A 24,058-nucleotide genomic window follows, 5' to 3' on the forward strand; every position below is an offset into this window, starting at 1 on the left:
ATTGTGTTCTGAAACGCTGTGTTAGTGTGTGAATCAGTCCCTAGCCCTATTTTATGAATAAGAGCATCACTTATGAAACAGGTGTCTTGCATGTCTCTCAGCAGGATTTGTCTCCTGAGTCCACCATGTATGAAAAAAGACTTCACTGGGCTGATGGTTTCATCCTGGTCTACAGCATCTGTGACCGATCTAGTTTCAACACCATCAGCAAACTAATCCAAAACATAAAGGCGATTAAGGACTATGCTGTCTTAGAGAAGATGCCTATAGTTATAGTAGGTAACAAGAGGGACCTGCACCACCGGCGCACAGTCCTCAGCGAGGAGGGCAGGCTACTGGCTTTGTCTGCAGACTGTCAGTTCTATGAAGTCTCGGCAGCAGAGAACTATCACAGTGTACTCATGGTGTTCCATGGCTTGGTTAACCGCATCAGGGAGTCCAGGACGGCAATCAAAAAGCCAGCAGGCATCAAAGGCATTGTCAAGAGCATGTCTGCTGTGTTCGCCCGGAGGCGGACCGACTCGTTGTGAGTCAGAAGTCACTCCTGAATTTGGTCTGAGGTGACCTTTAGACGCCAGAAATGAGGGCAGGCCCCAGTGTTAGGGCTCTGGAAGGGATGCCCTGTGGACCTTCGCTCAGAATTGTGCAACCACGATATGAGGAAGGGGCAGAGGTGCGTGCCATGGTGTTGTTGGTAGCTGCTGCAGAAATCCAAGACAGCATCCTTTTGAGGGATCCAATGTGGTACATAGGTGACAATGTGAAAGTTTGAGAGAACTAGCCAGTTCACAAGTTCCTATAGGGTGAAGTGTTTTATAACTGACCATCATGTTATTCCAGTGAAAATAGATGCAAATATCTGATATGCCACAAAGAGGTAACAATACTTTGACATTCAAAGTTATTTAGATTATTAACAACACAAGTAGACTGCATCCAACACATAAATAAAGACATATATAAAGCTGTCACAGTGGAGTCATTTTCATTTTAGGATCACATAGTTAGATCACCTTACAGAAAACTGTTTAGTTTTATATATGTGGATAATAGTGCTTTGGCAGAGCTGTTGTTGCTGGTTTTGTTTTCTGTCCGCAACACAAGTCATCAGCGTTTACATTCAGCAACACTCTTGTGATTCTATGGATGTGTTTAAAGGAAGGTATTAAATGAAAAAGAGGAAAACTGTGCTTTGGTAATCTGCACATTAGCAGAGTCATATGAGTACAGACCACATATTGCAAAGTATAAACATACAAGGGGTTTATTTCTGTTGTTTAAACACACTACAATATATAATATAATAAGTGCAGTAATGTGACAAAAGCAATGTGAAGAGTTTCATCCTACAGCATAAGATGTCTGAGCATATTTAATGTATGTACACACACACACACACACACACACACACACACTGAAGTATTGTTTTCAACTAATATTGTTATAATAAAAGCAAAAAGTATTGTCCTTAAAAAGCAGAAAGCAATCATCACTTTAAAGGTACTAAGATAAATGGACCACTAGTGAGACCCATCTTTATTAGTGCATTCTGATTGTTGATACTGAAAATATAGATGGAAATTATGTTTTAGTAAGAAAAAAAGTTTGTTTCTACCAAATTCCACTGTTATGAAGAATGCCAAATTCCACTGCTGATGAAGAATGCTTTTGTTGTTTTATGATAAGCATAATCATAACATGATTTATCACTTACCCAAGATGCAGCCAAGCCACCTTTGATATCTTTGAACTGTGCTTCTTTAATTTAGGATGGCAGAAGCAAGGCTAACAAAATGGGCCAAAAAGCAATGTATATAATTATTACAGAATTATTAAATCTAATGCACAGATGGATCAGTATTTTGAGACCAATAACATCATCTTTCAGTATGATCAGGTAATCAGGCGACTGCTGACACCAATTGAGGGTGGGGCTGGATGCCACGTTTACTTTTCCAGGCAAACAAAGTAATGCATAATTTTTTTCTGTGCATTGTTTCTCAAGATGAAATGTACTTTACATTTTGTAACCATTCACATTTAATGCTCAACGTGTCATTGGCTGTCTTTGCTAGCTCTGCTGTGTGCTGATATTTGCTGTACGTGGCTGAGTGATGTACTCTCGAGAGGGGTATCCAGTTAATGAAGATGCTGTTTAAGTGACATATTAATAAAAAAAAAATAATAATAATTTCAAAAATCCGACTGGCAACATCCTCAGCACTTGTACTGGATTTCAACACTGGTTTTAATAGGTTTCTTGCAAAATATGAATCATATGATCTGACCAGCTCAGGATCTGCCGTTCGCCTCAACTCAAATGTAATGTAAATTTAAGTTAATTATCAAAACATTCAGCTAAAATTCAGTTGCTCACAAATACTGCCCCACCATTAAGTTAAGCAGAGATGATTCTTGTGTTTATATACACATGTGGACAAAATTGTTGGTCCCCTTGGTTAATGGAAGAAAAACCCATAATGGTCACAGAAATAACTTGAATCTGACAAAAGTAATAATAAATAAAAATGACAATTTCCAATACTGTCCAATATGCAAGTCAGACATTGCTTTTCAACCATGCTTCAACAGAATTATTTTTAAAAAATAAACCCATGAAACAGGCCTGGACAGAAATGATGGTAACCTTAACTTTTGTTGCACAACCTTTTGAGGCAATCACTAAAATCAAATAATTCCTGTAACTGTCAATGAGACTTCTGCACTTCTCAGCAGGTACTTTGGCCCACTCCTCATGAGCAATCTGCTCCAGTTGTCTCGAGTTTGAAGGGTGCCTTTTCCAGACGGCATGTTTCAGCTCCTTCCAAAGATGCTCAATTGGATTTAGGTCAGGGCTCATAGAAGGCCACTTCAGAATAGTCTAATGTTTTCCTCTTAGCCATTCTTGGGTGTTTTTAGCTGTGGGTCATCATCCTGTTGCAAGACCCATGACCTGAGACTGAGACCAAGCTTTCTGACACTGAGCAGCACATTTCTCTCTAGAATCCCTTGAGTCTTGAGATTTCATTGTGCCCTGCACAGATTCAAGACACCCTGTGCCAGATGCAGCAAAGCAGACCCAGAACATAACAGAGCCTCCTCCATGTTTCACAGTAGGGACAGTGTTCTTTTCTTGATATGCTTCATTCTTGATATGCTGTCTGTTAAGATAGAGCTGATGTACCAAAAAGTTCCATTTTTGTCTTATCTGTCCATAGGGCATTCCCCCAGAAGCTTTGGGTCTTATCAACATGTAGTTTGGCAAATTCCAGTCTGTCCTTTTTATGATTTGTTTTCAACAATGGTGTCCTCCTTTGTCGTCCCCCATGAAGTCAACTTTGGCTCAAACAACGATGAATGGTGCGATCTGACACTGATGTTTCTTGAGCTTGAAGTTCACCTTTAATCTCTTTAGAAGTTTTTCTGGGCTCTTTTGTTACCATTATTTACGGTTAGTATTATCCGTGATTGTCATCAATTTTCCTCCTGCGGCCACATCCAGGGAGGTTGGCTACAGTCCCATGGATCTTAAATTTCTGAATAATATATGCAACTGTAGTCACAGGAACATGCTTGTCTATAATTATCTTTCTAATCTCCTGAGACAACTCTTTCCTTCGCTTCCTCTGGTCCATGTTGAGTGTGGTACACACTACGTCACCAAACAGCACAGTGACTACCTGTAGCCCTAGATATAGGCCCACTGACTGATTACAAGATTGTAGACACCTATGATGCTAATTAGTGGACTAAAATGTTGATTTAACATGTCCCTGTGGTCACATTATTTTCAGGGGTGCATTTTTGTCCAGGCCTGTTTAATGAGTTTACTTTTTAAAATAATTATGTTTAAGCATGGTTCAAAATCAATGTCGGATTTTCATTTGTTCATTTTCATAGAATTTTTATGTATTATTACTTTTGTCAAATTTAAGTTATTTCTGTGACCATTGTGGGTTTTTCTTTCATTAACCAGGGGGTACGAACAATTTTGTCCATGTGTGTAGCAAGGTATACCATGTTCAAAAACATATTACTTGACTGCACAAACTCTAAAAATCTTAAAAAAGGTAAATATGTAAATAAAACATTAAGCTCAGCAAATGCTGTCGTAGCAGGCTTACAAAGCTAGCGTATGCAGTGAAGATCTTAAATCAATAGAAATCATATTCATGACTGCATGATGATGCATGGTATTTTTCACAGCTCAGTAAAACAAGCATATGTGTTACTTTGGCATAGGTTTTGTGTTTGTTAGTAGAAAAAGAGATATTTTATCATGACTTAAAAAATATCTCTTCTTATTTCTAAAAAAGTTATTGCGGTGCATATAAAAAAAAGCTTTTAGTTTTTGTCATGTTTTGTCATTGCTTGACATTAAATGGAAAAAAAAATAGTCATAGGTGCAGACTCAAATCTTGAATATTGCAACAAAACTATATATATATATATATATATATATATATATATATATTGTTTTTTATGCAGGTGGTATTTTATTATTTTTTTTATTTCAAAGGGTAACTTTGTCTTTTTCTGTAATACCTATAACTTATAGGATACCTATAATATTCCTATAGCAATAGTATGACAGAAACCCCTATACAGATTATGAGCATAGGAGGTGAACTGTAACCCTGATTCCCTCTCAACATTCCAAAGGAGACACCTTTTTTTCTAAGACCTGTTTTGTATGGATAAGCTGAAGCTCCTCAGATTCCATGGGTTCTCCATCCTTCACCAACCCCTTCTGGGAATTGTGAGAAGGGTTGTTCCTCTGGTCTGCTCCATTAGACTCCACTGCTGGAGAGCCATTTGATCGTCTTTTTGTCTCTTCTGCTTTCTCTTCTCCTTTATCGTAAATTATCTCTTCCCTTGGCTTGGAAGACTGGCTGGAAATCTGTATTAAAAGACAATAAATCCACATAATAATACATTTACATGACCTTAAATAGGAGCAAATAATGATATAATTTTATACATTCCTGTTATAAACTGCAGACTCTTATTCTCACCAGCCACAGACAAACAACCATTTCATTATTCATAATTAGCAGGTCCTCTATGAACTCAATTCAGAGTGTTAAACAAAGAAAAATGTTAACTTCAGCAGCACTGTTGCCTGCTGTAAATAATCTACTACACCGTAAATTTTAACTTTAAAAACAATGGAGAACTGGTTGCCTAGTACATTTAAAATTGATTTGAAGTAAGTTTAGTTTCTTAAGATTTTCACTTGGATATTTCGTTGGATTAATTCTTACCTAGTAGTACAAAAAGTAAAAAATTCAGGATCAAATATTTAAGTTATACTGGCATTTATTAGAAAAGGCTAATGGACTAAGCTAATATTAGTAACAATGTTATCTAGGTATTTTAACTTTTTGATGTTTTAACAGTTTATAAAAGTCAAATTTAATTTGTACTTTTTTAATTACCTATTTACTTATCTATTTTATCTTATGAAAAAAGCCTAGGGCAACTAGATACAAACACTTTACTGTGGAACATTCTCTCTGTTTTTGTCTGTTTTATTTGATGGATCTGGCCATTAATATTCCCACCAGATGTTCCTGGCCTTTCAGTGACAGATCTGTTCCAGCAGCTATCCAGAACACTGCAAACCTATTATTTCCGGAATGGTGATTTGGAAGCTCTCTTTTAAGATGAAGGGGGTGGTTTGGTTATATGAAATCTTTCTCCCTACAAATTCCACAGTGGAGACTGGAGACCAGACCCCATTTAGCAATACAGCATGTGTGGCTAACAATCAACCCGTCTATTGAAGTAGTGATGAACTTGGGTTGACCTTCCATGGGCCAGAATTTGAAAGACCGTTGTCTCTCCTCACACTTTAGGTGCTCTCAGTGTTGTACATAGCTAGGCAAGGGTAATACTTGTGCCAGACCTATCTGAGTCTTCTGATTTGTCTAGTGATTTAAAGGGATTTCAAACAGGCCCATGCCAGGGGTTAATGAGCAAAGAAGGGCTCTGTCTACAGCATGTGACCACTCTTTGTCACAATCCCTGACCCCTTAAAGATCAATGCACTGTCCGGAGTCTTGTCAAAAGACTTTTATCTCAATAAAACGCCAGTATGAAAGTGACAAGTCAGAATTCTGCAAAGCTTCAAAGTGGGCAAAAGAAAACGTGTCTGTTTTAAAAAACCACTGCTGAACGATGGTCAAGGTGATCTAGTCCAGGAAGCATAACATCTTATTTGTTTGTAAATATGAATATTTGTGTGTATAAATGATGAAATCTAAATTCAGTACTAAGTGCCGGGTCATATAATCTCTTGAACATTGGCAATGATTTCAACTCGCTTCTACAGATTTCCAAAAACAAATGCATGTATCCAAACACACATTCAAATTGTTTGTGGAATGTATAAAGCAGGTTAACATTAAGCTTTTGGAATGGCCCGCCCTTTTGTGGACTTTTTGTGGATTTGTGGACAGTGCTTAAAGGTTAAGTCAGTGTTGGCTAAACCAACAAATTCAATTGAAGTCTACCAATTCTACCAATTGATCCATGTCCATTATTGTTTGTTTTTATTTAAATTCCAAGAACTGTAGATAGATAATGGTGATACCCAGCCTTACTAATCGCACTGTGTATGTCCAAGGCTGAGATCAAAAACAGTAAACATAATGCAAAGTGTGCCTTGTATTTTTTCAATGGACTACTGAACCTTTCCTTTTAAGGATTTTAAGAATGGATATGTATATCTCAATTATGTGGCAGAAATTCAATTAACCATAAAATATATATGCAACTCCCAACTAATAATTATTCTATGATGTAACTGCTGTCCTTTGCGGAGCTTGATATGACCTGCTGCTGTGCATTATGTATATGGCAGTAGGGTGTAAGATTAATCACAATATCAGGCAATGTTTTCCAAGAAGAAAGCAGCAGGGCTTGTCCTGAGGATGGGCCTCTTCCAGTGAGCCTCACCCGCTGTTTCTTCAGGGAATTTAAGACAAATATGGCAAGTAGTAAGCCACATTCATTGATAGGTTCACCATGAATGATCTCTGACATCTCTTGTATCCACAACTGAATGCAATTCATCAGATAATATACATAGCCATTCTATATTATATTTAAAAAGCAAAGGACTTGACATTGCACCTGGGCTATGAATTCAACATGTTATGAAACCTGCAGTAAGATTTGAATAGGTATGGATATTGCTTTTCAAATCATTACAAATGTCTCAAACACAGAGGCTAATAAGTAATGAAGGGTTGATTCTCAGTATGTCTAGTGAACTCAAGAGCTCACTTTCTCTTGTTTTGAATGGTAAAGTAAAACAAACCAAATCATGAAATAAATGTGTCCACTTTGTTTACAACACAATGGATTGTCACTAAGTAACATTTTTACCTTAAAATAACCATTTTAAAATAATTGTGATACTCCACTGACCAGCAATAGGGAAAAAAACATTGCTTTCATCACTTGACACGCTGCTAACTGCAGTATGTAACTTTAAAAAAACTTTAGAGATAATCACTCAGCTTGTCCAAAAAACATGTCCTTTTCTGGTGACAAATTACTCTACCCAACTGACAGAGCTTTTGTTTGGTCCCCTTGAAAACAGCCATTGCTTGAGGATTGAAGTGCCAAAAGGAAATACTGGGTTATATACTATTAACACAGCTAGCAAGTTACTCATACATATGCTGTGTGGGTGTGAATCTGTTCACGGCGTCCTTCATTCAAGTTTACAACAAAAGCTGACATCCAAGATTTCCAAGAAAGCGCATAATTAATTGTTCACTAGAGCCTCTATTAGGGCGCTCTGGGTAAGTGTCAAAATGGCTTTCACTGCTATAAAAGCTTTGTCATGCTCTGCAGGTGGTCAGGAATTTGTGAACTGTAAAACATTTGTGCCCTGAGTGGACCTTTTTTGCTAAAAAAAAAAACAGCTCAAAAATCCCAACCATCCACTTTACCCCATGCCACCCTTGAACTCCCCTGCATATGGCCTTGCTTCGCCTGTTCTATCCACTTAGTTGATGAAACAACAACTGCCCTGTGTTACATCCTGGCATTGGTCAGCCTTTTTTTGTATAAATCTTTATCATACTCTTAAACTGTTGTCCCTGAGCCACTGGATGTGAGCAGTGTTAAATTCATTATCATTTTTTTTAAGTAGTGGACTAAAATTCACATTGTCAGCTTGTAACACAAAAAAAACATCAGCATCTATTAACCCAGATTTTGTAGCTTGACCCTGTGTATATTCAGGCATTTACTTTCCATCTGATGCCAAAGGTCTAGGTTTAGCATGATAATGAGGCTGTATTATGAGCCTGACTGTATTTTCATAACACCAATTGTGGGAAAAACTCATTCCTTGTTAGCAACATTTTTTTGGGTGGGTAAAGGTGTTTTTTTAGACATGAAATCTAACCAGACCATACCCCCAATATAGTAATGGAGTCAATTGTTTGCACTGGCTAAGATCCATTCACATCGGTGGGGAAATTCAACTTTCAGCATCAGTGTTACCGGTTTTGGCACACTGGTATGAAATCTGCCGGTAGCTCTGAGCTCTGCAAGGTCAAGCCATGGGCCAACCACTCTGCAGCACTGATGTAAAAATAATGTACTGAATTGCATCTAATAATATTGTGATTGCAGCTACAAGGCTTCCTGGACCTTCCGCCCAACTGACTTTAAAATGTTTTTTTTTCCACATTCTACTATGGAAGTGACTCTAGAATGTTTTCTACTGATTGGAGATGTGTCTACATCATAACTTACCCCATACCGGCCTGACTGTACATCGAGTTGAATGGGATTTTTCCTAAACTCATAAGGAATCTGGCAGCTACCAGCTATGCCCCAGCACCAAGCAAGAAAAAAAGCCATAACTATACATGCTATAACAGTCATGAAGTTGTTAACAACTCAATCATTAATGAATTATGCAGAAATGTTGAATTGTGGATTTCTCCTTTGCATACAAAGAAGACAAATATGAAGCCTCCATGCAGAAAGCTACAAGACTATTCAGCAGTTAAATAAAGATCCTTACTGAGTTATAGTAAAAGGTCTGTCACTTTTTAGACAACACAGGAAGTCCACAGGACGGCAGAGACATGGAACAAGTCATAAAACTCTCGTTCTTTGAGTACACAGGTTTCAAGTGTTGAAATAAAGCTTGGTGTTCCCTGGGAAAACATATTCCCTGAAGGTGTATAAACACTTATTGCAATATTTATAGTGTATTAATACAAAAGTCAATCAGAAAGAGACCATGCTATGTTCTTATAAGCAATACATAAGTAACTGGGAGCTTTTGTACATTTATGTTACATTCTATTTTGGGTTATTTTATCAAGGTCTAAAACAACATCCTGTACTCAGCAGACTTATTTTAGATCCATACTTCTCTCTTTAGCTAGGGACCGTTCTTCCTTTATTACCACTGGAGCCCAAAGCACAGAAAATACAAACAAACAAAGCCATATCCACCTTGCTACATCCTGGGCACAGCTGGTATGTAATTACCAAGGTAATGGGTGATTAGGTTAGCATGTGAGTGTGAGCATTTGTGTGTGTGTGTGTGTGTGTGTGTGTGTGTGAGTGTTTATGTTGGGTGTGTAAAGGGTGGGGCTCCCACACGTGAAGACTCCACATGATCTGAACCTCCAGACATCAATGCACGTGCAAACTGAATTAGGCTGAGGGATGCCTGACTCACCAGCCCACCACAATTAGAAATTCTGTTCAGCACTTTCTGCCTAGCTGTGGCCAGAGTGTCCTGGAGCACAATGGTGCCAAGCACTTTCCGCTCTAGCCATCACTAACAAACAGGCTTTTTTGAGTTGCTCTCCTAAGTCTGAGAGCATGACTGGATCTCCATCTCTGTGAAACAGTAGAGTTTCATTGCATACAATATAAGAATTTACAGTAGTTAAATTCTAAAAGCAACCAAGCACATTTTGGCAGCCTATTGGTGAGCCAGAAAGATTTAGTTAAAAATGATTTCAATAACTACCCTTATAACTAACCATGATTAATTGCATATACCTTGAATAATGAATAATACATCACATTTTAATTGCAGATTAATCACAATTGTCTTATTTGCTTCTAAGGATTGTTTTAAAAATGGATTAATTCTGTTAATAGCTATATGAATGGGCAGAACAGAAAGAATTACTATCAACAATTCAACAATGATGCAAATTCCATGGAGAAGTCTTCAGATTTGCAACTGCCAGCGAGAGCAAAAGTGGCTGCAAATTCATACTGTTATATATAAAAATTCCTGGGTCAACATTTTAAGCAAGATTTGTGTACTATTCATGGTTTGTGCAATTTTGCCATGTTCCTCATAGGGAGCATTCAGGCCTCAGAGAGAACTGAATGTTAGATGGTTCAAGCATTATACAGAACTTCAATTCTTTTGCAAGCAACCAAGGGCAAAAATCCCCTAAACAAGAACTGAAACTCTTAACAGTGTTACTTGCTAATTACTAACCATGCAGCCATTGGCCACACACCAAACAGTTGCTTTGGGCCCTTTTCTTTTTTTAGTATATAATATTAAATAATAATATTAAATATTAGTATGATTGTAATAGGTATGAATGATATACTGTTAAGTCCTTGTAATAAAGTTTTTAAGGATATTGAAGGATCTGAATAGAATACCAGAAGTGACTTTTATTTATGATGAGGTTTTGAAATTGGAACAGATTAAATTTTCCCTTTTTTAGACTACGTGCTCTGAACAATTATCCATAATAATTATTTTTTAAAACTATTTTCTGGTTACAGTACAGTATGTAAAAAAAACTTCCCTGTCCCTCCTCCACTCCAGGTAGTAAGCTAATTTGGGGGTCAAGAATGGCACACTATATCCTGTATAGCAGGCTCCATATTAGTCCACATCCTTAAAAATCTGAAATCTGGCCAGAACTGTCAGACGAATATGTTGTATAGCAACATTTAAAATGTCCTAGTCTAAACCATTTCTTTCCACATTATCATTCTGAAGGTGTAGTCAGAGGGGACGTGTGATGAATGCTAAGAATGTCTTTAATAAAATCTCTAAATTGAACTCCTGGGTTGAGCTGAGGAATTTTCAAATGCATCTTACAGTAGCAGGGGAACACAAACTGGAAAAAAATGTTTGTCTCTGCTGCCTGACCAAATGTTTGCTTAGATCTAAATAAGATGAAAAATTATTAGTAATGATTGGTAATGATTAATGAAGAAATAGGTATTCAGGCAGTGCACTTTTCCACAGGGTATTGGCAGGTTATCATAAACCAACATGCATCAATCTCCACATTTAGCACCCAATAGGAACCCCATGGAAATAAGAAATCCATACCAGCAGGATCTCAATCTCAATGCTTATATGTTTCTAAATTAAATGTTTATATAAAGTAAAAGTAACAGGCTAACAGGTTCTTTATAATTTTCAGTTGGGCCTTACTGAAGCGTTCTGTGTAAAACTGCAATATACAAAAATAACATGTGTACATCACATATCTGTTACATAGTATTAATATCTTTTTTTTCAATTCAACCTGCATTTTCTTTTACATTTTCTGTTTAGCAAGGCTCTGTTTAGCATGTTCAGTAAAGTCTATTTTTACACGTTGGAGTAAAACAAAACAAAACAAAAGTTAACTTAAATATATTATAAAATAATTGGTTACTTGACTATTAATAAAGCACTTTGCTAGATTTCACCATTTGCCACTTCAATTAGATTTGGAATTATGTTTAATCAAATATTTTCTTTCAACATTTTTTTTTGGTGTGTTTCAACATTTTTTGGTGTATTCATTGTGCTTGTGTAGAAAATATTAACTGTACAATTGTGCTCTATGTATTCTATTGTATTATGAAAGCATGTCCTTACCTTCCTCGTTTTCAGTCATTCAAACTTCCCTGCTGACCCATTGACATATTCAAAAACAATTTTAACAATTTATTTCCACAAATAATTTCCACAGATAATGATAAATGTTTTATTAAACCCTGTGACCTGGATAGATACACAGCTGGCACAAATGCACATATTCGCTACACTTGCAATGAGCAGTGTCATGGTCAGTGTCTCTGACAGACCCATCATTCAGTCTGATTATAAATGTGGTACCTGTTGTGAAGTCTTTCAAGAGCTAAGATATGAATCATTTCCATTAAGACATTTGACATCAAACTGCTGGGCACGCAGGCTCTGTACCAGAATGCATCACTACCATTAGGCAGCTACTGTGCCCATTCTCATTTAAATTGTCTTACGCAACATTTTTAAATGTTCTTTCCTTTCCTCTGACAAGCTGGCTACATACCAACAAATGATGCAGAAATAAACTTAGCACAAGTAAGTCAGTAAGTAAGTAGGGACATTTGTGTTTGAAAGATTATTTCTTTGTTGTAACAATGCTTCTTGGCAATAGATCTTATATCGTTGGAAAGCCTGTTAATTTTCCTTTTAAATGGAGGCACATTTGTAAGGAACATGCATTTTGGGATGAGTCAAACATGGCATGCCGATTCTTGGAACAGACACCTTCTGACCACTGTAGCAGGGCCCATGTTCATAGGTACTGCCAATCAGGTGCCAAATCAGAAGCTCAAAACAAGTGTCAATAGCAACAAAGAAAGGGACTCCTAACAATTTTGCACAACCAAGTAGACCACCAGCACTGTCCCCATCAGATAAACATCACTTGCTTTATAAGAATTTTCCACTTTTGCTTTACAGGTCTTTCTGTCCACTTTATTAAACAACTTAACATTGCGAGTCTGAAAGAATAATGAACAAAAATGAACTTTTATAATGTTTTACTATTTATTTTTGAGATGCTATAAACCAAAACACTAAAGCTTAATGTTGAGTTTACAAAGCTAAACTGTGAACAAGTTCTAACTGAAGCTTACCAGAGGAGTCACACTGGGGATGTGTGTGGCCAGCTGCTGACCTTGCCTCTTGGTTTGCTGGAGCAGTGCGGCTGTATGCACATAAGCACGTCTCCAGGCGGTGCCGGCCAGCACTCCAAGTCTTGCAAAACCAGGCTTTGGGCCAGCTGCACCCACACTAGATATCGGAGTCTCCGACACCTCCTCCTCTGAAAGACAAATGTGCTCTTTAACAAGCATTCCATAAGATAATATTAAATTAAACTTAGTTTATAAGAATCAAGCCCAAAGTTCTCCCAGTAGCTAGGCTTGTGAGCATTCACTGTAATATACTTTAACATACTGGACATGGACTGGAAAACAGGCTAATGATAAATGTTATGGATGTAATTGTGAGCTGATGTGTGCTGCAGGCTCATTTCTTTTTTTGAACAGAGAACTGACGAAAAACATACACTTAAGAAAACGTAATGGGGACTAATGGGGACTTTTTAAAACTATGTCACACCTTGCTTACAGGTGAGGGTAGTTGTGCCCCAAAAGTAGTAGTAGTAGGTTGTACTAAATGAGTGATGGCAAACTGCAGTAGCACTTTCAGTGCAAGTGTTTTTATTAAGTGATAGGTGGCAAAAAACAAACAAACAACATTACATTACATTTACTGCAGAAGAATGAAAGAGCAACATTTGTCTTCAGCACAAACCATTGTCTTAACCTATAGCCAACCATCCCCTTACAAACCTTAAAATGAGCCCTTAAATAAGCTAACACTGGTCTACTCAACACAGCCAAAACCAAGTATTTTCCTCTGCAGGGTAATACATTAATGACTTAAATCACAATACATTAAATAAACACAGAATGCTAAAACAAAAAAAATACAAACTAATTATTGGCCAGAAAATAGGTAATAACCCAATAAAACAAACATAGTCAAAAGAAAAGAAAGTAATAATTAAAACATTAGAAACTTCACCACCCCCCTTACATGGTATCTGAAATGGGCCTACTGAGCATGCCTCGATCTGCTCAGGCACTATTTAAGGGCAGCCAAAAGTGAGTTTCAGCCCTTTGCTGGACAAGAAAGGAAAACAAAATGGAGTAAATGAGAGTATGTAAGTGTAATCCTAGGTTGACTGCTGCTACTTTAAAAATGTAAACTAATAAATCTAAACTGTTAAATGTGATCTATGATCCAGGCTTATTGGGGGAAATTAGCATTAGCTGAGAAAATGAATAGGTAAGTGTGTATGAATTGAACTGGAAGCTAATTTATTTGTTCTGTCTCAAACTACAATGAATATCTAGATCCTTTTTTGCGATTGATGCTTTCACCCTTTCTCTTTTGGATACATAAATTTCAGCAATTCATTTTGAACTGTCTCCATGGTTAGGAATCACAAATTAAATGGTTTTGAGTGGAATGCTCCTCTAAAACCTGGGAAGACAGACAAGAGAAAGGGAGTCCTTTGTTTTATACATCAATATTCTAAAAGCCACTCATCTGTTTGACGATGGATAACTGTGGTGGGTCAGCAAGCGTCATGGAGTCATGGATATCCATCCCATATGGACATACGAATAATGAGATAATATGGTATGATAACAATAGTTCTCCACTGAAATGTAGTCACATAGGCATCATATGGTTATCATGAAATGTTTCCTTTTTTACCTTTAATTTGGTATATTTATGGGTGTTGATAAAAAATAAATAAAAATACGTACATATACACTTGCTGCTGCCAGATGTGCAGTATATTTTGGGCAATATTTTAAAATGTTCCATCGTAAATAACACCACATATAATTCAATAAGAGACCGGTCTGGACGCCTGTCCCATTTCTATTTAATATTGCTAAGCTATGTACAAGTGAACTGGCCTAAATTGGTCAGGTGTCATGTGCAAGACATTATGCCATATGTACATCTATACACTGTAAACTGCACTAAAACTACAGGGCAGTACAGGAAAGGACACTGGTAGAATAACAATCTAAGATGAGAACTACGCAAATGGCAAGATTGAAAAGTAAGCTAAAATGATCTCATAAGATCATTCTTGTAGCTTGTATAATGTGGACACCAGCAAACGTTTCTAAAGATGATGGCACCATCTCACTGCCACACTGTGTAAGTAGCAAGCACATGTGCCCCAGTGTAATAACACTTAATGATCATGAGGCTCAAGGGCTTTGAGGGTGGAGGGGGGGGGGGCTTGCCCTGTGCTAACCAGACTATATTCAGTGCCTCTTGAACTGGCCAAGCAGCAATAAAAGCCTCTAGATTCATTTAGATGGCTAGAGAAAAAACACTGGCTGAACAGATTCGCTTTGCTGATGGAATTGTTAAATCCCAATGATGCCCACAAACTCGAGCTAAGGTAAGACGAGGTGATTCACGTGATGTGGAAATGGATTTGAACTGCACATTTTATCAATATCAAGTAAGGCCTGTATGCACATATTTCCTAATATTTCTGTCCCTAAAGTTGCTGAAGTAAAAAGATTCACTAAAAAAGGTTTCTCTAGTGGTGAGGCCAAACTGGATTAATTTAATACTATTACAATCTGGCATAACTGACCAGTAATGAATGTCAAATACTTTACAGACCGGCTAAGGACATAATGGAGTATCTGCAATCAGTCCATATTAAATTTTTTTTTTAAAGCAAGATTCCGAATAGTTATTTTTTACACTTCAAGCATGCACTCTTTAAACTCACTTGTTATATGGACTCTAGAGAGGAACTCAACAAACAAGTTCCTGCTAAAGCATAAATAGACTGATAATAGACTTTTGCTATTTATGTCTACCCTTGTTATATTGTTTATATTTATTTATAAAATTATATTTATATTTTATTTATTCAATACTTGCTCTTTGGGTGTAACTGGGACCTTGAGATCACAATTTCGTTCCACTACATGTAGCTACCGCATATGATGCGAATGACCGTCTCCTTTATCCTTTTCCTTTATAAATCTGTGTGATGAGTTATTTATCTCAGTGTTCCTGAGATACTTTAAAGTAATATCTTAATCACTTTTACAGTGGTGCCATGCTGCTACATGCCATTATTTTAAAAATCACATAGCTACACACTTTATAGTGAAATTAGCAAGATTTTATATTGGGATATGGTAAATTGTTTGTCATAAGACAGTTGGCATTCCTGCTCAAAGGATTGTGGAAACAGAACTGCCAAAGAGAAAAACAGTTGAGAATTTTGGATGAGATCATTTTATGTAACTTATTAACAAAAAGAATTACTTGAATAAAACGGCTAACTATTAAACAGAGGTATCAAATAATGAAGTGCAAATACTTTATTTTGGTTATCTATACTGGAGTAATTATTTTTCAGCAAACTTTTTACTACTGCTCCTTACATTTTCACGCAGTTAAAATAGCCTTGTTATTCCTATGTCGTTTCCGTTTGTTTTCATTCCGGCATGTCAGCGTTTAAAAAACAAAACAAAACAAAAAAAAACCCTATCCAGATAATTCACGTCACACTCCAGCAAGGACATAGCAGACGTATGTAGCCTAGTATGAAGATGTCCGTGGCTGAGACTCGAGAACTCGAGTGAAATGTCCCAACTAAGCCCCACATTTACATTCTAATAAATAATATAATCAAATCTGATAAGGAATAACAAGCAATACAAACTGCAGACAACTTTCTGGAAATTATATCAACTTAAAGCTGCTTTTAGATCTGATAGTCATACGTTCTGAGAGTATTTACGTTGCATCCAAGGCCTTTCCAAGCTCTGAGAATACAATAGCTCCACCTAGTGGCCAAGGTAAATGAGCCAAAACGCGTTCGGTTTCCATTTTTTATTTCAATGATTCTAGGGTTTATATCTTCGAAATGTTAAGACGTCATGCTGATTACCTTTCTCTTCAGATGATTTTGGGAGTATGTAGTTGACTAGACGCTCGCTGAGAGTCAGTGCAGTGTCAGCTCCTTCCTCTGCCAGTTGTGAAATCTTACTGCTCAGTATATACTGCACAGCTGGACTCCGCATTGCAGAAGACGCCAGGCCTGCAATTCCTGCTGCCAACTGATGAGGAGAAAGCAATCATGTAATTATTGGCAGTGAAATGAAGGTAACTGCTTTGGGGTCCAATAATATCAGGCCCTGTAATTTATTTATCAGAACCCTAATATTGCAACTCATGGTTAGAAATTATAATTGCATAATATACTATTAACCTAAATCAATATTCCATAAGCACTCATACAAATTCATTGCCATTCTTATTTATCTTAACGACAGTGAAAATCTTAAACATAACCATCAAAAATAATATATGTGCATTGCTTTGAACCTGTACATCCTGCAGTGGTCATTCAAGAACATACACTCTTAGCACTCACAGGCTAGTGTTTAGGGAAGTAAGAACAAACACCCGATTCAGTGGGTAGCCATCTCAGCGCCCAAGAAGAAGCAAGTGCTTTGCTAAAGGACACCTCAGTCACGGTTGGTGGTCTTGAAGACCAAAATAGTGACCTTCCGGTCTCATGCCCGCTGACCTTTAGGTCACAGCTACTAAGCTACATCAATTCAGTATTATTTAGCTGTTGTAAACGCATGCATTACCTTTGCAGGGGGGTAATCCAAAGCCGGCATTTTCTCTTCTAGTCGGTCCAGTCCTTGGCAAGCCAGTAAGTTGGCAGCTACAACTAATCATAAATAAATGTTCAAATGTAGAATTAGATGAAGGGGTCTTTGGTACATTGGTACAAACATCGGAGATAAGAACAGAGAGGCATTTTAAAGTAATTTACAATGAAAACCATATTCTTACTCTCTATAATATTCAGATTCAGTTTCTTTATTCTTAGTTTAAAGTTAACTCAAGCTAATTTAACTGTTAATCATAGTGTCGGTCCAGTTTACACCAGATACCCTTCATTGGAGTTACATCACTGAGTATAAAATGTTCACTAGCAAGAGTGGAGGCAATACTGCAGATATTTTATGTAATTTTTGAGTGGGACAGCAATCTATTCAAAGATTTAACTTTATTTCTCAATCTATCATCTAAGTCTACAAGAGGTCAGTGTTGCAGTGTCTTGGGAGCAGTATCATGTGAATCAGTGTCTTGATTCACAAAGCAGGAGACTGAGGCAATGTTAGAACCCATTAGATTGACTGGGAAGCTAATTCTCTCATGCACATTGAATCAATATTAAATAAAGGCACCTAAAGGGAATGTCAGACCTTAGTCAGACATATGTTAGTATGGTATGAGCAAGATAATTCTATGGCAATACCAGATTAAAAAAACCAAACTTTTAAAGCATTTTTTAATGATTACTATTAGCATTATTTTATTACTAATATAACTACTATTACAGCTGCGGATACCAAAACTACTGTTATTGTTTTCATTTTTTCATTTGCAGTGTGCTCAGAGTCTCCCCAGAAATACTGGACGCAAGACAGGAATACACTGTGGACAGAGCGGCAGTTTATTGCAGGGTAAAACACACACACACCCATTTATTGTTGCTCAATGTTCAAGAGTTCTCCAAATTTCAACATCAGATGTCTCGTCCAACAAGTTTCCACTCCCTCCCTGTTCCAGAGCACATCAACTCTAGTAAAAACTCATTACTGGCAAAATTGTATTTACTTTAAAAAGTTAACCATAACCCACTAGCACTCCTGTAAAGTAGAACAGTTGAACTATATTCCTTGCTACCTCATGTATAGACTCACTTCCTCAATACTAAATATTCCACAGTCAACTGTTGTGGTATTATTATATAAAGCAAGGTACATTAAGACATGGATAAGTGAGTTTGGTGTAGAAGAACTTGACTGGCCTGCACAGAGTCCTGACCTCACCCCTTTGGGATAAATTAGAGAAAGGCTGCAAGCCAGGCCTTCTTGTCCAATGTCAGTGTCTGATGTCATAAATGCGCTTCTAGAAGAATGGTCAAAAATTCCCATAAACACACTCCTAAACCTTATTGAAAACCTTCCCAGAAGAGGTAAAGCTGTTATAGCTGCAATAGGTGGCCAGACATCAAATTAAACCCTTTGCATTAAGAATGGGATGTCACTCAAGTGTGTGAAAGGCAGGTGAGTGAATACTTTTGGCAATATAGTGTACATTTGAAATCATACTGTTAAGAAAACCATTATTAGGATAAATCTGCACAATGAAAAAAGAAGGCACACTACTAGAACAGTGCAGTTGGCTACCAAGACTTCAAAGTGCAACTCTCTTCTAGTACAGAGGTCAGGCTGAAGCCATGACTCATATTGTGTCTAGACAGTGCTGCTGTCCCTCCTCTTCCCAATGGAACGTCAGTGCTAAAATGTGAAATATTAAACTTATGATCCGGTCAGATGGGATGGCTCAAAAGGCTGTAGACATTCTGTCCTTTGCCGGAGTCCTAGCACTTTAGCTCTAACACTGCAAAAATATCTCATGAAAAATGTGTGGTACTGAAAATATGAATTGAGGAATCCGTGAAGTGAAGACCTTTTTCTGCGTAATTACTTGGTTATAATGTAAACAATGTCATTCAGCTCAGTTTAGTGTGAAATGTGGTGTTTTAGAGAAACTTTGAGTCAGAATAGTTCACAATGCCCAAGCCAGGTTGCCTTACAAAACATTTTGTAAAATACATTTACAATGGAGAGGTACATGTTGTAAGGCAAAATAGTTTCAAAACTATTTGTGTACCTGGCAACCTTAGTTCCTATCACCACCACTATACAGAACTCTGAGTCTGTGTATTTGTTCTGTTGACTTGGCATGAGGGCTTTCCCTCCTGATTCCTCAGTTAGCCTTGTGCTCTTTGTGTTTGGATAATCCATGTCACTGCAAAGCACCTTCATCTGTCAGTGAAGAGAGTCATGGGCTGTCTGCTCTTTGCAAGTATAAAGACACTTGTTTTTTTGTGTGTACTTTGTGGTGCCTTTACTGCCGGCCTTTATATTGCATTTTATTTTGGCTATGTAATGTTGGTTTTGTTTAGAATGAGTTTTCACTTTCAAGTTATATATCCTCTGAAAAAAAGCTCCTACACGTGCAACCTTCCTTGTCTCCAGCATTACAAGACTAGTCCAAAATACCTTCACAAGTGCCACAGAAAGGTGTGACTATTTAATTTAGTCTAATAAAATGCATCAGCAAGGTTTCAAAGTGATCAGAATGCACACCACAGTCTAAACTTTTGTTTTAGCAAACACACCTTATAATGGTAAAAATTTGTAAGTTGACCTCTCTGGCTTTACATTATTTCAATATGTATCTACAGAATAGTTCCATAGTAGTGTCTTGTATATTATTATTATTATTTTTATTTTATTATTATTTGTATTTTTTTATGTGTAACACTCTGAGTTTCTTCTATGTCAGACACTATGGTAGGAAACTCACGCTGAGGCTGCAGCATGTGGACAGCAGGCTGCACGCTTCGGGCAGCCAGACTCCCCGCACTCCTCACGCCTTCTTCACACACTTGACACACTGAGGAGAGGAGCGGGTTAGCAGCCTTAGCACTGGTGTATGATCCTTCGATGACCTCGAATGTGAGACTGACACTGGGGAGATTGCGGAGTCTTACAAATACATTCTGTTCAGAGCAAGAAGTAAAGGACAGGCAGCGAGAGAGAGACAGAGATTGAGAGGGAGTGTAAGACATCAAGATAGACACAGAGAGAGACAGCAAGAATACATACAAAACAATTTTAGTACATCCAAAGCCACATAGCAATATTCACAACACATTTTCTTATGTGCTTTTATAGAATTATACAATTTTATGCTTATAGAAGCATGTAAAATGTAAAGGTCAGGTATTCTGTCAAATAAGTTAGCAGGTTAGATTTTATGGCAATTAGCTGTTTCATGCAATGCAGATTGGAAAAAATGCTGGGACTTTTTGGTTCAGCTAGTCTCTAAGAATTACAGTGACTGGGTGGTTTTCCCAGAATTTCTTGCATTTTTGTACCTTTTTTTACATAAAAAAAAAATAGTCTCTTTCATCAGTTTTATGTTTCACTAGTTCATTCTGTCATATTCAAATGCATGGGTTATAAGGTGTACATGATATACTGCATAATGCAATTGAAATTAATAGTGTGCTCATGCTATTGTAATAATTTCCTGAAATCTCCATCAGCACTGTTAACCCATAGCAATGTTCCTGTCTCACATCTGTATGCAAACACTGGAACAATGCTTGAGGGCTCTGCTACTTCAGCAGTCTAGCGAAAAAAGTGAAGCAGACTACAAGTATCAATGTATGCCACTATGTTATCACTTGGCATTTCCAACATAAAAAATAAATAATAGTAAAATGTGTTACCTGGTTAGTTTGGGACTTTTCCTGTTCTCTTTCAGCTGGTGCCATTTCCAAAGACCCTCTTAATGTAATGCAGCAACTGAAGAACTAAAGACAGACCTTTAGTTAGCTTCATGCCATCATGTCCAAATGACAAACACACTTTAAATAGTGTATGCTTCACACTGAAACACAATGAAAGCCAACATTTTAATAATGTTGAAATGTGTTTTTAAAAAATTACCAAAAGGGTTAGTCTATTTTCAATTTTTAGAGCCAGTCGTGTGTAAAAAAGGCATGTCCAAAAAAACTGACTGAACCTTTATTGCCACTCCCACTTGCATCTGTGTTTTATTATCACTGTTGAGACAGACATGATTTCAAAATGCCACATTTTACCCACATTGTGTATACAGGTCATTTAAGAAACTTTTTTTTTCTTTTTTTTTTTAGCTTACAACAACAGCACTGCACAACAGCACTGTTGCACATGTACAAATACCCAGCTGGCAGCATTTTTGTTTCTATGCCCATATTCCATTCAGCCTCTGTATACTAAATTTGCCAATATATAAATTTCACAAGAGTAATTGTATGAACTGCCAGCTAGTTGTAGTGTTACTATACATACTTACAAAGTGTAATGGACTACTCTAGTGATCTCTGGTTGTGGGCCTGGAGTATCATTTCCTACACGATAGAGTATTTTTAAAACAATGTGTTTGTTTAATAAATATATGGTTGTGAATAAGACGTGTAAAAAAACACCTCTTTATATGCTGTCATGGGGTATAGAACCACAACCACAAACCAATTAGGTCCACAATTAGAACTCTTGTTCTCCTGTTGGAGACACAGAAAAGTAGAAATAGATGAAAGGTAGAAATAACAGTCAGAAGGAGGCAAGACATTTTATTCATCCAGGGTACGTTATAGTGTTTTATGCTGTTTATCACAAGTAATGACTATTAATTAGAGATGCACAATGGCCGGTAACCGGGATCAGTCTCATACAACTAATTCTATGCAGGTCACATTTACACTGCACCATGCGAGGGTGTCAGCAGCACAAAACAGTCATTGAGTTCTTGAGGTCTTGAGGTTAAGGTCTTCAGCATTCTTTAAAAAATCTTTGGGCATCACAGGCATCAGTTGGGCAGTTAACATGTTTGGAAGTGCCTCCAACATAAATGTAAGGTTAGGTTGTCTTGGCCAAAGCGCGTCAAAAAATGTAACACATTTGTGTGACCTTGCACATCTGCTGCAGCTGATGTTGTTTCCCGAGTGCTGTTTGTCAGCGTCAAGATAAAAAAACAGTAAGTTTAATTCTTCCACTATGTCCATTTAGCAACAAGCAACATGCTGAACACAAGTTGACCATTTATTACCACAAATATGGAGCAGTACGAGCAGTAGCCTCGGCCATTGAATACACCACGACTGGAAGGCGTTTAACACTCATTTTCAAGCTTCAAATGTCTGTGGTTAATCTACAATAGCTAAAAGGTTGTATATCTTTAATACATATTTAAAGTATTAATAAAAGATTGAACAAAAATATTTAATAATGTAATTTATAATGCTTAAAAAGAAAGAAAAAATGGAAGAACAAAACAAAAACATCTGATGTTGATTCATCATCACTTTTGCACCCTGAATTAATATTGAAACAACATTGAATAATTAACACAAACAAAACCAGCACTACTTCAAACATCTTTAAGCATTTAAAACTCCTATTACTGCAGTAAAATGTTAAAGCAATCCTGCCTAAATGTACAACAATGACATTTTGTGAAAAGCAGAACATGGAAAAGAATAATGAAAAAAAAAAAAACAGTAAACACCAGTAAAACCAGTAAAATATAAATGCATTTGCTTAAAAACATGCATTAATGTATATTTTTGCACTTAAAACTCAAAAACTATTATGATCTTAACTGGGAGGTTCTGAACTTCTGTCGCTACTTTTTGTACTACTTACTAATAGCTACTTTTATGCAAAATTCAAACTTTTAAACCTACCCATGTAACATAATTAACATTGCAATAACATGCTACATAAAACATCCATGTAATATTTTACCCTACATGAGGTTCTCGCTTTCCCCCTATTTTAATGTCCATGCTGTCAGTTCATGTTTTAAATCAGTAGGTGCAGCACTTGTGCAGCACTTGTCTTGTGACCTGTTCCATACCAGAATCTGGTCTGGTGCATACCTATAGCACATTCAAGGCAAAAAGGTAATTATTGTATTAAAAGGATTATCCAAAAAGCTTTGAAAAAGTTAAAAGGCAACGCTATTACACGAGCAGAAATTAGTGCAGGTTTTCAGTTAACTTTGCTATTTAATGACACACTTCCACTTTATGACTTTGTAATTGTACCCAGCTCTCAATGTAAACAAAATGAAGAAAAGAGTTCAATTTACATTTTGAGTAAATACAATTGTTTATACATATACATTTCCAGCATTTTAGTGTGTGTTTAACATGTAACGTTTTGCCTGTCTGTGTTAAACGGAAGGTCTGTTCATAAGTTGTACAAAGCATCACAGTAGAATAAAATGTAGGAATAAGGTGGATAAAAAAATACTCCATATCCATATATTAAATTCATATACTAAAACAATATAATACGAGACAGCAGTGTCTTATCATGAAATAACAGCATGGCTATGATGAAGCACGCACACACACATTCACACACACAGACACACTACTGAGCAAAGGTTTTAGGCCTCTAAGCACAGCATTTAAACTCATTTAATGCTTTGTTTGATTACCATAAATACAGTAAAATGTTACAGGAATTAGTTTGTATCTTATGAGTC

At 36.9% G+C, this 24,058-nt stretch overlaps 2 protein-coding genes across 6 annotated transcripts in view; one reads left to right on the top strand and one right to left on the bottom strand.

The window, feature by feature from the left end:
* The window catches only part of LOC140575032 (ras-related and estrogen-regulated growth inhibitor-like protein), a 41,755-nt gene extending 40,328 nt beyond the window's left edge, over positions 1-1,427 (top strand). For 2 of the 3 annotated variants that reach the window (XM_072695160.1, XM_072695158.1), the window contains one exon: positions 102-1,427. In XM_072695160.1, coding sequence (XP_072551261.1) covers positions 102-530 — 429 coding nt within the window. In that variant the 3' untranslated portion in view covers positions 531-1,427. The remainder of the gene's footprint in view (positions 1-101) is intronic. The other variant, XM_072695159.1, reaches the window with a different exon arrangement.
* On the bottom strand, positions 1,249-21,556 carry plin1 (perilipin 1). 3 transcript variants are annotated; one of them, XM_072695155.1, is made up of 7 exons: positions 21,469-21,556; positions 21,249-21,332; positions 20,318-20,513; positions 17,518-17,600; positions 16,809-16,977; positions 12,928-13,115; positions 1,249-4,900 (listed from the first exon to the last, which is right to left on the bottom strand). In XM_072695155.1, the coding sequence occupies exons 2-7, from the start codon at positions 21,291-21,293 to the stop codon at positions 4,649-4,651; spliced, it is 933 nt and encodes a 310-aa protein (XP_072551256.1). In that variant the 5' UTR covers positions 21,294-21,332; positions 21,469-21,556; the 3' UTR covers positions 1,249-4,648. The 3 variants fall into 3 exon arrangements, with proteins under 3 accessions (XP_072551256.1, XP_072551257.1, XP_072551258.1); XM_072695156.1 differs by lacking the exon at positions 21,469-21,556 and having other exon boundaries at positions 21,249-21,441; XM_072695157.1 differs by lacking the exon at positions 21,469-21,556 and having other exon boundaries at positions 20,318-20,481; positions 21,249-21,438.
* Between the last annotated feature and the right edge of the window lie 2,502 nt (positions 21,557-24,058).

This window comes from Salminus brasiliensis, chromosome 13 (genome assembly GCF_030463535.1).
Source record: "Salminus brasiliensis chromosome 13, fSalBra1.hap2, whole genome shotgun sequence".
Classification (NCBI taxonomy): domain Eukaryota; kingdom Metazoa; phylum Chordata; class Actinopteri; order Characiformes; family Bryconidae; genus Salminus; species Salminus brasiliensis.